The sequence below is a fragment of the Equus asinus genome, chromosome 12 (assembly GCF_041296235.1).
Source record: "Equus asinus isolate D_3611 breed Donkey chromosome 12, EquAss-T2T_v2, whole genome shotgun sequence".
Lineage (NCBI taxonomy): Eukaryota > Metazoa > Chordata > Mammalia > Perissodactyla > Equidae > Equus > Equus asinus.
Window position 1 is genome coordinate 8,745,892 of NC_091801.1, and position 17,004 is coordinate 8,762,895.

General features: G+C 36.0%; 1 protein-coding gene and 1 long non-coding RNA gene across 5 annotated transcripts in view; one reads left to right on the forward strand and one right to left on the reverse strand.

Annotated features, from left to right (window-relative positions):
• Positions 1-7,000, forward strand: part of LOC139039878 (uncharacterized) — a 47,063-nt gene extending 40,063 nt beyond the window's left edge. The window contains exon 4 of the long non-coding RNA XR_011493104.1: positions 6,411-7,000. This is a non-coding gene — a long non-coding RNA (uncharacterized lncRNA). The remainder of the gene's footprint in view (positions 1-6,410) is intronic.
• The window catches only part of PKIA (cAMP-dependent protein kinase inhibitor alpha), an 84,480-nt gene continuing 67,949 nt past the window's right edge, over positions 474-17,004 (reverse strand). For 3 of the 4 annotated variants that reach the window (XM_014853738.3, XM_070481014.1, XM_044765910.2), the window contains 2 exons: positions 7,139-7,316; positions 474-3,978 (listed from right to left, as the gene is read on the reverse strand). In XM_014853738.3, the coding sequence (XP_014709224.1) occupies positions 3,899-3,978; positions 7,139-7,289 (231 nt within the window). In that variant the 5' untranslated portion in view covers positions 7,290-7,316 and the 3' untranslated portion in view covers positions 474-3,898. Of the gene's footprint in view, positions 3,979-7,138; positions 7,317-13,659; positions 13,799-17,004 lie in introns of those variants that run through there. The other variant, XM_014853737.3, reaches the window with a different exon arrangement.

Sequence of the window (17,004 nt, forward strand, 5' to 3'; positions counted from 1 at the left end):
TAGATCAGTGGTTCTCAAGTGGTGGGGGTGAGGGTGGGAGGAAACAAGATATCAAAGTCATATAGGGAGTGTTTTCAAGGGGAGGAGAGTGTTTGTGTCTGAATGTACCTATGTGTGTGCAGGTGGGGGAGGGAGTGTTGTAAAAACTTTCAGGGGATTCTGATAAACACCTGTATTTCTTGTGATTTCAAAATCACTGACCTGAAGATGAGCAAGTAAGAACCACAGGAGTGATACTGGCCTTACGGTTTAAGAGTTGGCTCTGGTAGACGACAAAGTCCAGGAAGTGGGCTACTCGAGTGGAATGGAGCTGGAAATTATTGGAGTAAAGAGCAGGAAAGAGTGAGGCTGGAAGAGTGGGTACGTCCACCCCAGGGTCGCTAAGGCTCTGGATCTCTCTTTTACCACCCACAGCACTTTCTCTAGCACCAGGCACATAGCGTATGTTCAATAAATACTCTTAATAGACTGTGTACATTTCAGAAAAATGTATTACTTTTAATATCAATTATGTGAGCATGCAACATTGCTAAATACAAAAGTCATACAAGCTCACAAATGACTTCAGAGACTGCCACTCTTTTAATTAAAGAACCATTTAGGGCCTATTAAGACATCATAAATCATAGATCCTTTCCTGTTTTCACTTGTTGACAATGCATTTTCTCCCTATTACTACAGGCTTCACTTGGAAGCTTTGCTGCCTGGCAGTTACATTCCTTTATCCATTATTGTTTCTCTGAAGAGAAACAGCACTATCATTCATCTTCTAAAATAGTTATGTTTCCACTGTGTCTGAGTAAGACTCAAGTGTAGGGCATTTCCAGTGCGCAGCTCTGCGGGTATTGCCTAAAAATGGAAGGCTGCCTTTTATATATTGGAAAAACATTTCTGTGAATTTATGATAACAATGTGTTGGCATAGGATGCTTACAATTGATAAAAGGTACATTTGACAAGTTCACACTTGTTGCCAACGAGTCAAAAACTGAAATTGTCATAGTTCTAGTTAATTAAACAAAGCGAGTAGCATGGAAAATAAAAAATCTGAACCATGCTCAGTTTACACACCACATGCCAGAAAAATATCTTTCGGGAAGTAGAACACAAAAAATAAATTCTAATTGAATTTCTTTTTCAAAAAAGTGTACTTTCTATGATCTAGTCATGTCTGTGTCATCACTCATCTAGGTAAGAAAGACAATTCCTCTTTCTGGGGCTCAGGTTTCTTCTCTAAAATATGTAGGCTGAACCAGTCCATCTCTAAATATTCCCCTACAGATCACAAGCCCTGTAATTGGCTTTAGTTTTATGGCGTGTACAATAGAAAACTTTTTGGGGATGGACAAAGATAGGTTCAAATCTTAATTTCATCACTTATTATCTTTTTCAGCTTAGAACAGTTATACCTTACTGAGCCTTAATTTCCTAATCTGTGAAATGGGATAAGGCTACCTTTTTAATCAAATTGTTGGAGGATTAAATGGGAGACTAGATGCTGGGAAGTGATTAGCATAAGGTCAGTTGGTTAATAGGCATTCAATGTGTATTGGCAAATCAATGCCTTAGTTTTCTACCCTTTCCTTCTCTCCTTAAAAGTTCAATTCCATGTGATTACTGACTTGCATGTAAAAGACATTACAATAAAATTTGGAAGATCCTGTGAACTTTTGCTGGGCGACATTTGTAGGATGTGGACATTTTGGAAAGTAGATTTTTATCTTCCAGCTTGGGAATGCCTCTGAGTTTGAATATAGCAGACAAAGTAGCAGGAAGAGGTTGAAATAATTCAAAAGCTCCATATGACTTTGAAATTTAGCACTATTATATATTCAAAGACAAGCATGACACCACATGCATTAAGAATAGTATATCATATAGGATTATAAACCCTCCAATATACTCAGCACTAGTCCTAAACTTTACAAAACCACAGGAAATCAGTTTGGAATTCCACAACTTTAAGGATGAAAAGACCTTTACCTAGATTTACAAGAAAGCTATGAGGATAGTAAATGAGGATATTGAAAAAGTGATTTTGTGTTGGATGTTTTCAACAGACTACTAGAAATGATCTAAAATAGCCTCAGGAACCTCTTTTTCCACTTATGAGTCTATTGACAGGTGGATCTGTTTGAATTTTAACTGTACCTTTTGGACTCTAATGTATTAGACAGACGGAAGTACTCTAAAATTTAATCTTTTCTCTTTCTATTTTCTGAGACATAGTTAACATTTGTTCTAGTAATATATGATTGAGGACCAAATGATATCCATACCCTGATCCCACTCATCTGAAAAGTACTGAAGGGAGATGAGGGCAGACTTACCTTTCATCCTCTATGCAACTACAAAGGAGGGCTGAGTTCCTGCTATGTCCATATAGGTTACCTGCAGAAATGCTGCTTAACCTCCTTCACATGGGCCTGTATCTAAGATCTTGAGGACAGTTAAGTGGGCTCTTTATTGTAAAAGAGTCTTCCTGTTGTCTGCTATTTGTCCAGTAACTCATGAGCCATTGGCATATTACTGGTTCCTTATTTATTACCACTGATAAATGATTTCATAATACTGACCAGAGGGATTACACAGCTCACAAAACCTTTCCACGTAAGAACCATGATGTCAAAACACAGCAGAAGCCATCAACAGTATTAATGAAGATTGTGTTAACTTCTAATGATGACTATTATTGTATCAGAATGCAATTCACACTAATTATTAGTAAAAGTTTACAAACATTAAAAAGTGCATAATAACATTTGGATCTGATAGGGCTGATAAAAGACATGAAAAACACAACACAAGGGCTTTACTTTTGTGATTGGTGTCCACATGATTGCAAGGAGATCATTTTCTCCATCTTTTGCAGCTCCACGGAGATAAATTGTCCTCCAAATTTAAATAGGAGCATACAGCACTGTGAGAGATTTAATTCCATTACAAAAAAATATTTCCACTTCTTAGTATTGTCTTGGCTTCTCTTTCCCACCTTCCCAATTCTCCTAAATCCTCATAATTAAAAATAAAAATATTAGTTGGGAAAAGTTCCCTACTTGAGAATAAAACAAAATTTGCAGATTAAATTCTCGTCTGTGCAGACACCAAACAGACTGAATTCAGGTAATATTCACATTAATGGATATTTTCAAATGCCTGTATAGTAAAGCAAGGAGTCTTGATGAATCTGTTAAAATTAACCAATTCACCAAACAGTGGATTAAAGGGGAAGATTAAGTTAAAAATATGTGTGTTGTATCCTGTGTACACCACCACACTATGGAGAAGAAAAAGAGGCAGCCCTTTTAAAAATGAGTGGTATAAAAATTCACAGTAACATACATTATTTTTGTTTTTCATAAGCAATCGAATAAGGGGGCAGTGCTGAGCATCTATATTGTACAATACAAAACAGTGTAAATAACACAGCAGGAACACACAGATACATAATGCTAAAAACAGTGCTTTCTGGATGGTTCTTTTACTGGGTGAATACTTGGGCCAGAGATATTTAAACTCTGGGGTTCAACCAACCCTTTGCAATTAGACACAATTAAATCCTCTGACATTGTGAGGGGCCAGATGCTACAGGAAGGATCACCGTCTAGGTCGCTGCTACTCTCTACAAGCATTTCATCACATGGTCAAGTGAAAGGATCCAGACAAAAATGACATCCAAACACAAGCCACATGATTTCAACCATTGCTAATGACAGAGGTAGAGAAAAGTCTGTCTGCAGCCACAGCCTCTGCCCCCATTTCTAACACGATGATGAGCAGGTTCCTGCAATGCAGCACAGCCATTTTCTTTTTCCCCTTTTCACTCGTGGAAATAAATGCATTCCAGCCAGGCCTGGAGATTGGACACATTGTCAGGTGTTGAAGATCAAAGTGGGGTGTTAGCTTTCAGATTTTGCTGCTTCCCCCTGGGCTTCCCCGCTTTGTTCTGTTGAACTTCGCTGGGCATCTTCTTCACCTTCTGTAAGAGACAATGAACAAAGGAGAAAGGCAAAATAAAAACTATTGCTTATATTTACCGACTTTCAATATATCATATTGGAAATTTCAGAAATACTCAGCCAGTCTGAAATCCTCAGAGAAACAAGTGTATTTTCTTGGGAATCAATTCCTCATCAAGAAAATAGCTTAAGTGTTTCAAAGGCTGGCTGATTCTCGCTCTGTGAACTTGGAACATCATGGCTCAAAAACAAAATAACTGAATTTTCACAGTGGTTAGTGATTATCTATGCTTTTGTCAAATAGCTAGGAAATCTCATGGCCAGGTCACGGCTCTTAAATATAGTTTCACAAGTTGCAGAAGTCAATAGTTTCACAGGTTGCAGAAATCAGAAGTGAGGAGCAAGTTTACCTTTTTCCTCCTGACTGTCTTATTTTAAGAAATACAAAAATTGCATTTTACATTATTGATAGCACTTGAGGATAACCCAGCTGATTTCTCAAAGCTTTAATTAGTTTAAATTAAAAGCAACAGTGGAAGATGAAAGGACATTATGTCAGCTGGTCAGTCCCTTGTCAGACAGTTATCATGGCCCCTGGCTTGCCTGTAGAGAACAGATGCACAACTCCAATAAAACCACCCTAATGGCGGCACCCTCAGCAGCATTCCCGGCTAGTGACAGAGCAAACACTGAAATTAAACAATGCATTCTCTCCGTATGAAGTCACTTTACCTGGGTGAAAGCTGTAAGCAATCCTTGATTCAAAGATTCATATATTTGCATGTGTTAGTTCACTACTAAACCACCAACATGGCTTACTGGACAAAATATTTTGGGTCATTGCAATAATGTAAATTATATCCATGTTTACTAAGACTTTGTTACCATAATTCAAATGGATAGAGGTAAGTGAGCTGGTCCATTCTTTAGATGGAAATGTTGAAAGGCAGTTTCTCCTATACTATTTACAAGTACACACAAAACATCTCACCATACACCATACTTTAGGGACATTAAAAGCAGTTCTTCTACATTAAAAAAAAAATTCTGTTCTAAACTGGTTCCAAGGGTATGACCAAGCGTTATATATCATTTTCATAAACTACTTTCACTATTAGAGCCATGAACAGTCTCCTAAGATGTGCAGATGGCCTGAATCTGAGATGTGTAGATTAGCATGCAACGAGAACTGGATAAACAAGAGAAGCTCTCAGGAACCAAAGGAATGAAGTCAAATTAGGGCAGATGCAAGACAGAAGAATATTTAAGGATGAAAGTGACTGCATGAATACAGGATGAGGACCTTGATTCCCATGGGGCTGGGGCCTTCTAGGTATCTGGGAACACTTCTCAGAGCTGAGTATAAGGCTGCAAACACAAAGCAGTGGCTAAGGAGATGCTGTTAGCATTCAAGGTAAACATGGGACAGCAACATCGTTGAGTATAAACTAAAAAAGCAGACACGCAGGGATTAAAAGGGGATCCCTCACAACTCTCAGCTAGTGGTGTTTCATTTGTCATACGGGTCAGTATTGTACAGTTGTTATTTTTAGTTCTTTGTATGTAGTATAATAAATAAAGTCAGTGCTGTTTAGATTTTGCCTAGTTCTGGACTTTATGATTTGAAGAGAAAAAGAAAAATTTTCAAGAGAATTGCAATTAACGTGTATAAATGTTTAGAAAAGAACACATTTGGAAGCATAAAGATATTTGAATTATTTTAAGTTATTTAATAATAACATAAAATATAAAATTATTTCAATTGTATTTAATATAAAATACCAATTATTTAAATTATTATATAATAATCTAATATATTTTCTTGTAAAAGAAAGGTCATGGGACTAGTGAGTCTCAATTTCAGTGAAGACAGAGAAAGAAGAAATTAAACTGCACTATGAATAAAAATGCCCTAATATTAAGGGTGGCTAAAATTAATGCAGATTATTTAACATAGAATATTAATATAAAAATAAAAATGTCTTATGAAAGAAATTAGCAAATTTCCAAAGACTGCAGAAAAAATATCTATTTACCTTCCTCATGCCACCAACTTGAAACAATTCCCTACAGCCTTTCTCAGAGCTGCTTTGAGAAGTAACTCCTGGTAGTAAAATAATAGAGAAACAACGCCACCTAAAATATACATGGGTCTGTGTATTCCAAGGTGGTGATGTTACAGTTTTATTTTCAATCTGAATTTGAAAAGACCAATCTGGGACCTGCTCACCTGCAGCCATTGAATAAAGTACTCTTCCTAGGTATTTTAAGGTAATGCTGCCATACTGTTTCATTAACATACACTCTGACTCAGTTTTCCAAGAACTGGAAGGCTTTGCCATAAAAATTCTAGTAGCTAAAAACTATTGAATGGTTACCATCAGTCAGAGACTGGTAAGTGCTTTTCACTGTGGTGTAGTTACTTAATCTGAACTCCTTTTTACTTTTAAAGGGTTTTTCCTCCGAGAAATACATTCAAGTTTGATACTTGCAGAAGCTACAGATGGAGGAACTATCAAGGGATTCATCAAAACGCAGAAGTACTTTGAGTATTAAACTTGCCTTACTTTTTCATGGATAAAATTACTCTCCTTGGGTAAAAGTTCGAGGGCTAATAATACGACAATTTTTTCCCAAACCCATTCCATCATGAAAGGAAAATGAAAAGACCTTTTTACCTATGACTTATTTATATAACAGAATGTTTTACTTCCATTCTCAATAAAATTGGTCCTGGAGACCCTTTTCTTTTGAAATGGTTCTTGGAACTGAGGACCAGCAGACTCATTCGTGAATCCTGTTAAGCATCTAACTCTATTAAATGTTACAGGTGGCCGATATTGTCAAACATGGGAATTCCAACTTTGTTAAATACTCTACGTAAGAAATTTCAGAGCTTTTCTAGAGACTAGAATTTTTTAAAAACCCACGTGTTTTATTGATTGCATTTGTAAAATCAGATTAAAGACTCTGCATTGGAGTCGGATCCTGTAAAGAGAAGTCATTGAAAACAGAGCAAGAGCGATTAAAAGATTAGGCCCTGACTCTTATCTTTCCTTCGACTGTTTATAACTCTTTCGATTAGTTACTTTCAAAGGTGGTTTTTCATGCCTTAATCCTACTTAGTGAAATGCTGCAAATGATTCCATGTTCACAAAGAAGATGTGTCAAATGACTCACCTGTCTTGTTGATATCAAGACCTGCTAATTTTAAGGCTAATTCATTGCTGTTGCCACTTGCAGAGGAAACCAGGATATCATGTATTGCATTTCTTCTACCTGTTCTTCCTGAAGCAATAAAATCTGCATATGTAGTTTCCACATCAGTCATTGCTAACAAATATCCACATAGCAGGGGCTACAAAACAGAGAAAAAATAAATAAATATAATGTAAATATAATGTTGGTCATTGGTAAACATTTAACAAAGACACTTAAGTTACTGGCCTACAACATGTATGTGAAATAATTGTCTTGCTTACAAGTCCATAATGCAAGTAATGCTTTGATTCTTGCTCAAAGGTCAGGGAATTTTTTCCGTAAAGGGCCTGATAGTAAATATTTTAGGCTTTCAAGGCCGTATGATCTCTATCCCAACTACTCAACTCTGGGTGTAGTGCAAAAGCAGTCAACGACAACATGTTAAATAAATGTAATAAACTGTATTTACAAAAATAGGCATAGGGCCAGATATGGCCTGCCTGCCATAGTTTATGGACACCTGGTTTAGACCATGAACTTCTCCTTCTCTAATATCATTTTAGTCAGTCTTCAACTCCAGAGAGAACTACTTGAGAGCAACATGATAGCAAGGTGGGAAGTGGAGTGGAAGTGGTCCATCCTAGAGGTGAGCAGTAAGCAAGCTCGTGGTCTGCAGAGAGTCTAAGATCAGTGATGAGACTGACCAAAATCCAGTTTGCTTTTTATTATCACCATGCACCAGCAATTCTAAACAGTGTCAGTGATCAAATACTGTTTCCAGTCCAGGAGGACAGCTCCCTTGTGGCCCCCTTGGTAAGTCATGTCTTGAGAGGAATAACAATTTTTCTTGACTGAATCGTTGAAACACAATTTTCAAATTTACAAAGGAGTCAATAAAAGTGATTTCCCCCCCAAAAATTTAGTGATACATATACTTAAAGACTTAATGAAGAAAAATATTTTCAAGGTAAAATAGGAGATATGTGTATTAACAAAAGACCACCAAATGCAAATCTTTAGGTTTTTCTTCTATGTTTACATTTATATCCTTCCTTGAAGGTCAAAAGAAGGATGAATGCTAAGATAGAAAATTCAGCAGTCCCTCAGTATCAGCAGGAGATTGGTTCCAGCACCCCCCCACCCCCACCCCCACCCCCACCCCCACCGCGGATAACAAAATCCCGGATGCCCAAGTCCCTTAGTCCGCCCTCCATATCCGCGGATTCTGCAGCCGCGAGACCACCGTTGAACCCGCGGATACAGAGGGCCGACTGTAATGAATTTCTGTTGGGTTAATTTGTTTAAACAGTACTTTAAAATAACACAATTTCCCTCCTATTCCTAAACATTCCAATTACAGTTTACTATAGTTTAAAAACTTACACCAATAATCAAGAGAAAGGAGTCTTTTCAAAATCTAAGAAATATGAAGGAAGCTACAATGGTGGAACCCATACATCATCACGTGCATGCACACTGGCACTCCGAAATAACTTGATGCCATTTACAGTGCAATTTAGGACGGCAGCCAGTAGCACATTCCTTTAGGGTTAGTTCTTTCCCCAACATTTTGAGGAGGGAGCTGTTAATTCAATCTGGAGACAAGTTTTGTATTCTTTAAGAGGACACTGAAACAGGAAAGAGGGAGGAATAGTGTAATACAAGTTTTGAAACAGGAAATATATATATAATGCATGCTTTACTGTGACTATATTATGGAAAACACTGGTTTTCATTCACTTGACTGTATTCTTTTTTACAGGAATATGATTTAATGGTGGTTATCATTTTAAAATTTCAGAATGATCTTCAAAAGATTTTGGGTTTAGTCTTGGCTTTGCCACTGGGTCATGGAGTGACTTTCAGAAAATCACTTGACCTCTTGGCATTACATTTTCTAATAAGTAAAGTGGGACAGCTGGATGATATGGTCATTAATGCATTTCAGGTGGAGGTGTAAAAACTACGATCAATCAAAACTATCTCATTTCTAAAATCTTGAATTTGGAAATTTTCTTCTTTGGTTGTAACTGCTTATTCTTTTTCTTTTCCCCTTACTTTTAATGAATCTGTTCTCCACGCTGGTCATATCTTTAATTCCTTTAACCCTTTTAGTTTCCTCTAGGTCCAGTCTGGATCAATTGCCCACCATTTCACGTGGCTGCTTCTTAGCATCAAGAAGCCCCTTTGATCTGTTGTTTCCTTGACTGTCCTAAGCCTCACCTGGGAAAACAGCAGAGTGCACTTTCTCTGATCTCATTACTGGGTGGCTGAGTGTTATCAGAAAATGGCACAAAATTGTGCCAATTGGCTCAACTATAAATTTTTGGCTTCGTTATTGTATACACTCTGAGTTGATGGGAAATTCTTTTGTTCACCTCTAGTTGATTCTTCCGTACACGTTTCTCTGTGGGGAGGATTCCAAACTGTTTCCAGTTCACACAACCAGACACCCCATGCCTTAAGAGATGACTTTGCATCTTCCTTCTCTGAGAAGAGAGGACATCTGCTGCAAGTTCTCTTAAATTTCTTCCTCTCTCAAACACAGTTCTCTGTAGATCTCTATTCTTTCTTTTCTAGATGAACTAGCCTCTTTCTTTTTAAGGCATGCTTTGATTTTATCTTCTATCACCTCTGTAGGACCTTGTTCCATCCATTATTTTTTGTTTTGTTCAATAATTTGAATTGTCTTTCTCCCTTGATTTTTCCCTTATGTTTAAAAGCATATTCAAGTCTTCTCTTACTAACAAAAATGAACCAACCATTCAACCATATACCCTTTCCTCAACCTACATACACCTTTGCACTACCAACTCTCTTCTTTATTAAATTTTTATGATGGGTTTGGCTACTTTTATTTTCTCACTTTCCTTGAACAAACCTTTAGAATTTTTGTATTCCACTGGATTTTCTATAGTAGGTTTTATGGAGACTGCTTTTTTCTAGATCACTGAAATGATCTTTATTAACATGAGTAGCTGCTTGACGTTAACGTTTCTTGTGAGTGTCCATCCTGTCTGAGTGGTCTATGATACATGACCCTGCCAGCTGCATTCTCCTTGAAACTCCCCCCCAGCACATCCAGCAAGTTATAGAGGCAAGATTATTATAGGAATCAGACTTAGCTGTATTTGGATCTAGACTTTTCATTTCCTCATTATGCTATGTCTAATCTCTTTGTACTCAGTTCTTCTTCTATAAATTGTGATAAATATACTTCGTTCTCAAGGTGGCTATGAGAGTGTATTTGGATTACATAGCTAAAGAGCCTGACACAATGTTTGGCAGGCATGTGGTGGGTGGATGCTGATGAAGAAACCCCTTGTCACTTTCTTCACTTCCATGAAACCTTACCATCCTGGTTCCATCCTATTTGACCTTTGTAATCACAGATTTCTCTTCCTAGGCCACCTGTTGAAATAAGTGCACATTTCATAGGAATTTCGGATCAATCCTGGACCTCTTTACTTCCTGACTTGAATAACTCATCTAATCCCAAGGCTTCTAATTCCTCACTATGGATAATGGAAAAGCGTGCATCTTCTGTTTAGACTCTTCTCCCCACCGCCTCACACACAAGGGCAACTGCCTGCCAAATAGGTATTTCCACTTGGTTTTGCACAAGCATTTCAAATTCTATAAAAACAAATAAGACAACAAAACACACAAATAGAGAAAACTGGCCTTATTAATACACTGTGTTGGAGCATATTTTTACTTATTTCTCTCACTTGATATCCATGTCTGATTACTTGCCAGGTCATGTTGGTTTTTATTTGCTGTCACTCATATTTATTCCCTATAAAACATAGGAAAAGCTCTTACCAGCATTAGTGCTGAGTTTTTCCACAATCTGGAAAGAACCCACTTTTGCTGCTTTAATTTCAACCACTCGCTCTCATACATGATATGCTGTAGAATAACGCACAATATTTTTCCAGAGCTTCTCTGGTGGTGCATTTGTTCAAGTCTATTATTCCAGCTGGAATGCCTACCACTGACAAACTCGCTTGTTGAGATGGATTTAGCCCTCAAAATTCAGCCAGATGCCGGTCTTCCCTTTGTCTTCTTTTCCCTATCTCTTCAGCTGGCACTCCCATGGGCTTTGATTTGTGCCTGCACAGGACACTTAAATTCTGACTGTTATTATGATTACCCCTCCTTCTAGACAGATCACAAGCTTTGACGAGACAGCAACTGCATTTTGTTAATGTTTTAATTACATACATTTCCTAGTAGAGTCCTTTGTACATAGTGTTAAATAAAAGTATGTTGAATAGAACTGAACTATGACGATGAAATATATTAATCACCCTTCATCGGTGGCCACAAAGAACTTCCCTTTTCCCTGGTTACACTAAATTACCAAATCCTAAAAATCTGAAGATTTACAGTTTAAAGAATCTGAGGACCAGATAATTCAAGTGATCTGCCCATCTTCACGTAGTTAATTAATTAAGTGTCTGGAACGAAGGTCTACGAAGTTCTACTCCATTCCACTCCTGCTTTAGCAGGTTCCCTGTCTGGGAGGAACGAGTTTGGATAAAGTTTTTTACCTTGGAGTAATTCACTGCTGTTAGGTATAAAGATATTTTCATTACCTACGCTACCATCATTAACCAACACAGTATTTAGTTTCTGTGTTCCTTGAAAGATTTAGAATTGGACATGCACATCAACCTAGCAAATATATCTCATAAAAGTTTAAGAGAAAGTGGGGTTACAGGAGTAATTTGTCTCATAATCATTGTCACTATCTTTCACTGTTAGTCTCTTTATATCTTTTTAAAACACAGGCCTTTAAAAAAGCACAACTGCTTTTCTCATTTGATAACAATGCTACGAAGTAGGCAAAAATATCTCAGTCTGAAATGAGTTTCAGAGATGTTAAGTGACTGCTAAATTTGAAATATCAAGAATGAGACAGAGAAACGTGGTAACATTTTCCATGAGAAGATATGAATTAAAAGAAAGTTACTGTTTTATGATACGTATATCTGAGAATGTTAAAAGATCATGGTGGTAATTCTACTTATAAGAGCGGAGCCAATTCAACTTAATTTGAATTTTTACTTAGTGTACTCGGAAGTAATGAGCACACAGAAGAAGAAACAGGGTTATGAAAGGTGTAAACATATACTGTGTTCACCTTTAAAATGTGTCTATAGAGCTTTCAATTCAATTGAGTGAAAGACAATAATGATGATTGCGAGAAAAACTTATTCCTGTAAACCTCTTCTCCCCTTAAGCGTTTACGAAATCTATCTGCCAGATTGATGTGCATCCAATTTTAAACCTTTAAAGTAACACAGAGACTAAGTACTGGGCATTCAATTACAGTAGCCATTATAATCATTATGATAATAATAGTTATTATTATGAGAGTAGTGTTTCATTTTTATTACATTTTCTTTCTCCAGATAAAGGATTTACTTTTCAGTAAAAGAAACAATAGGTGACAAATAACACATATGTAAATAAGTGAACGGAGGAAAGAATACAGTTACATTTTTAAAGAAAATTATAGATGCTGTGAACTCTCTATTTTTTCCTTACTCTTCATGATTATAGTTCTTTCAGTGAATTCTCATTAGGTACTCAAAGATAGTTATTTTTACATGCATGGCAACGACGTTATTTTTTCTTTCAGTTAAACATTTAAACACAGCTCCTCAATTTAGTGATGTGACTACCAGAGACCAGAAATATCTTTTACACTAAATATACCACTGTATAATGACTTGTAGTTTTGCTTAGAAATTCTGGGAAACTGTTGCCAAATGATTATGTCTGACAAATAGTCACGAAAAAATGATAAAAGTTAAAAAAAGTCTAATAAATGTCAGCAGCTGGTAGAGGTTTAATAGAGTAGTAATTAGCACACATTCTGGCCTTATAAAAACAAACTAACCAAACAAAATCTGGAAAATTTACTAAAAGTGGGATTTAATTCTTCACTAGAGTTTCCTGTTTCTGTTGCTATGATTAGAATTTTCTAGATGACAAAATGGTAGTATTGGATATAAACAAGATAATATGTTATTTTTTTGTATCCAATTCTACAAAAGAGCCAATTATACTGATCTTCAAAGTCTGATTAGAGAGGGGAAAAAGATATTTTATTACTTAAGTAGTGTACTATTTAAAGTTAGATTAAATTTCAAAGCATAAATCTCTAAATATTGATATCTAAAGATCCAAACAAAATTCATGACTAAGAAATAAGCTTGCTCTTTCTCTTCCCCCTCTTGTAAAAGCCCCACTTTCTCATTCTTTAACAAAAGCAGCTGTATACTGGTATTCTAAAACTTCTTCATGTATATAATGGAATCCTAAATTGAGATTCATGAATCGTGTTGGTCTTTTCCTTGTTTATGCCCTTTACCTTTTTTAAATATCATATACACAAATTACTTGACATAATAAACCAGAAGATTTTGCCCTAGTAGAATTTACAGATTTAGACAGATTGCAAGAGGTTAGAAAAAGCAGGTACTTACGTCTCCTATAGTAAACAAATTGAAGCGTTCTACATAGATGTATCCTAAACGAAAGTAGGCCTAGGAAGCTGCTAAAATGATTTTTATAGTGACATTGAGTCATGAGCCAAATGGTGACTGGATAACATGCTAATTTTACTCCTGTAAATGGGAACACATGAAATGAGACTCACAGACTTGGAAGAAAGAATGGAGAGAATGTCATCAGCAGGCACTGAAGTCTTCTCTCTCACATGAGTGATAGGATTTCTTTTAAGTTTAAAAGAGAAGAAAAATTCTTCTTGTCCTTTTATTACAAATGCAATTACATAACTTCTCAATTTTTACTTCTGAAATCATGTGAATTGTGTTAAGAGCCCTTGAGTATTACTATGTACTTAGGACTTGATTTATATTAGCGTTTCTGAAGCATTTTGGTCTCAGATATCCATCACATTCTCCAAAATTATTAAGAACCCCAGTGAGCTTTTGTTTATGTGGTTACATCTGCGAACATTTACCATATGAGAAATTAAAACTGAAAAAAATTTTATTAATTCACTTAAAATATAAACAATAAACCCATTACATGTTTACATAAATATTTTTTAATGAAATGAAATATATTTTCCAAAGCAAAAAAACAGTGACAAGGATGTCATTGTTTTACATTTTGCAATTCTCCAGCTTAATTTTGCAAATGTCTGGCTTAAGAAAAGACTTCTGGTTTCTCATATCTACTTCTGCATTCAATCTGTCTCAATATGTTGTTTTAGTTGAGGATATGAAGAAAATCTGGTCTCACACAGATTTTTTAGTTGGAAAAGTGAGGAGAATTTTAATAGCCTTTTCAGAGAATTGTGGATTTTAAAAAAAATTTTGCAATGTGGAATCTAAAACCATATTAATATGCTTTCCATACTCTGATTTATTAAAATCTATTGTCTACCTTGCACTTTAAATGGATCTTTTGCCCATGTGTATTTTTTTCATATTAGGCTTTGCTCATTTGGAAAATATTGGTTCACTGGGTTACGCAAAATTTGTAAATGATACATTTCATTATACAATAACACATTTGTTGATAACACCAACTATCTCATCAGAAAAGTCTTTAAGAACTGGGAAACTGAAGGGTCACAGGGGCAGATAATAAGTTTTCCAAAATTGTAATTTTTGTTTGAAAGCTCAGATTTTCTCATTGGCAACACATACAGTTGGATTTTGCTTCTCTTGAAGTGTCAAGCTCACTTTGTTCATTTTCAAGAAAATCTCTGCCAAATATCCAAGTTTGAAAAACCACAGTTTGAAAAACCCTGTCAGTTGTTCTTTCAAGTAGAAACGGTGGTTCATGAAAAAATGGCTAGTTCAGCTCCCAACTCAAGTAGTCACCCCAGTACTGCACTTGAGCCAACCATGCTCTCTGGCACATGGCAAAAGTGCTTTGAGTGACTTCCTGTTTCTGCACATGGAATATTAGAAAGACCTGTACTTGAGGGGCGAGATTTGACAAAATTAACATTTTTTTACTGCTTCATCAAGTACATTCTTAGGTAAATCTTGCATTTGAAAAATATTAGCTGTGAATGTGTGGGGGTGGAGAATACCAGTTACTAACAGAGTTGGTTAGTGCTAAGGTGCCTGCAATTTTTCTCACCATGTTTTGCATTAACATTAGTGCAAATGTTAGCCTAGTGAAAAAGGCAGATAGCATCAGTATTATTATGAAAATTATCTTGATTTTGTGAACTGAGGGAAAATATCTCAGGGACTGACTGAAAGGATTTGGGGGACATACAGGAGTCCAGGGACCAAATTTTTAGAACCGCTGATCGACATAGTAACAGGAAGCTATCTGAGAAATGCTATCGATTACAGAAGGGAACCCTTTTGTAAAGAATTTAACTAAGCAAGTTTTTGATTCGTAAAATATATTGGAAATATCAGCTGCTCTATTTCCATGCTAAGTATGATCCATCTTTTTCTCTTTTCTTTTCCTGTATAAGGATCTTACTTACTTATCTAATTCAGGCTTAAACACAACCTAGTAGCTTATTTCCTTAATCTCACAAATCAGTGGGCTTCAAACTAAGTCTCTTGAGCTCAGAACAGGGTTCCAGAACTTGATGCGACCTCAATCCCCTTTTCCTTTGAATAGGGCTACATTCTAGTCACACTTTGGAGTGAACGACAGCAAAGAAATCAAGAACCACAACTCTATTAACAGCAACAATGTGAAAATTTCCACAAGTCTCCTCTGTTAAGGCATAATTATAATTCCTACACCAGATCATGACACTGCATGCTCTAGAGTGCCATTTGATACAAAGGGGACCCTTAGAAGAGTTTGGATAGTATCCTATCAAAAGCACACTTTAATAAGGTAATCTCACATACTGAGTTAGACTGTGATATACTCTGAATATCACAGAGAGATGCCAACATGTATTAAACTAGGTCAAGTCAACTCTTTTCTATTCTAAATCCAAGGCATTGACCTTTTTATCACAAAAACATCTCTAGAATAAATTCTGCCCAATAGACTGTCTTTTGACGGTTTTCACAATACGTTTTTGACTAATACTATTAGAGATAATATCCCATCTACCTTGGTTGGGGAAACTTCTCCACTCCCTCTGATTCTCAGTATAAAAGAAAAATTCTTAAGTTTAAGAAGTTCCAGTATTTGATACTAATGATTATTATTCTCAATCTTCTCTCTATTCATCAATTCATCTCTGAGCCCCAGTGATGTGATAATTGTGACCCTTATGCTTTCGTTCAAGGTTTTACATATTTCCTTTTTTGAAGGAGAACATTTTTATATTGTTTTTTGTAAATTCATAACCTAGTCAATTGTATCATTACTTAAGTTCTTCTCTGAAAACTTCCTTTAGCCCAGATTCAAATACTTTTTTTCTTTCTGCAATGCTTCACAAATCAAAACTTTGTAATGAGAAATAAAAGCCTTAAAATGTTATAAATCTAGAAGCACTGGCCATCTTCCTTTAGGAAGTATTTTCACTGTCTAGTTAGGCAACAAGTGACCTCAAAGCTACTCATAAATTCCTTTGCTCATTCTAGTTGATTTCTTTACCATCCCAAACAAGAGCAATTTTTTTATTTTTCTGTGCTTCTCAAGTCTTATTTATATTTCATTTTCTTATTCTCCATAGAAAATCTTGCCAAATGATTTTATGGAGAAGATCAAGGTCATCCCACATAAATTTCTTTGATTTCCCTTTCTTTATCCTCACATCAAAACTGTCCACTTCTTTATTCAAGAGTCATTTTGCTCAACATTAGTCCGTGCTGGTGCTCTTAATTCTATCTTCTCTCCCATTATTGTTCCTTCAATTTTGCCTT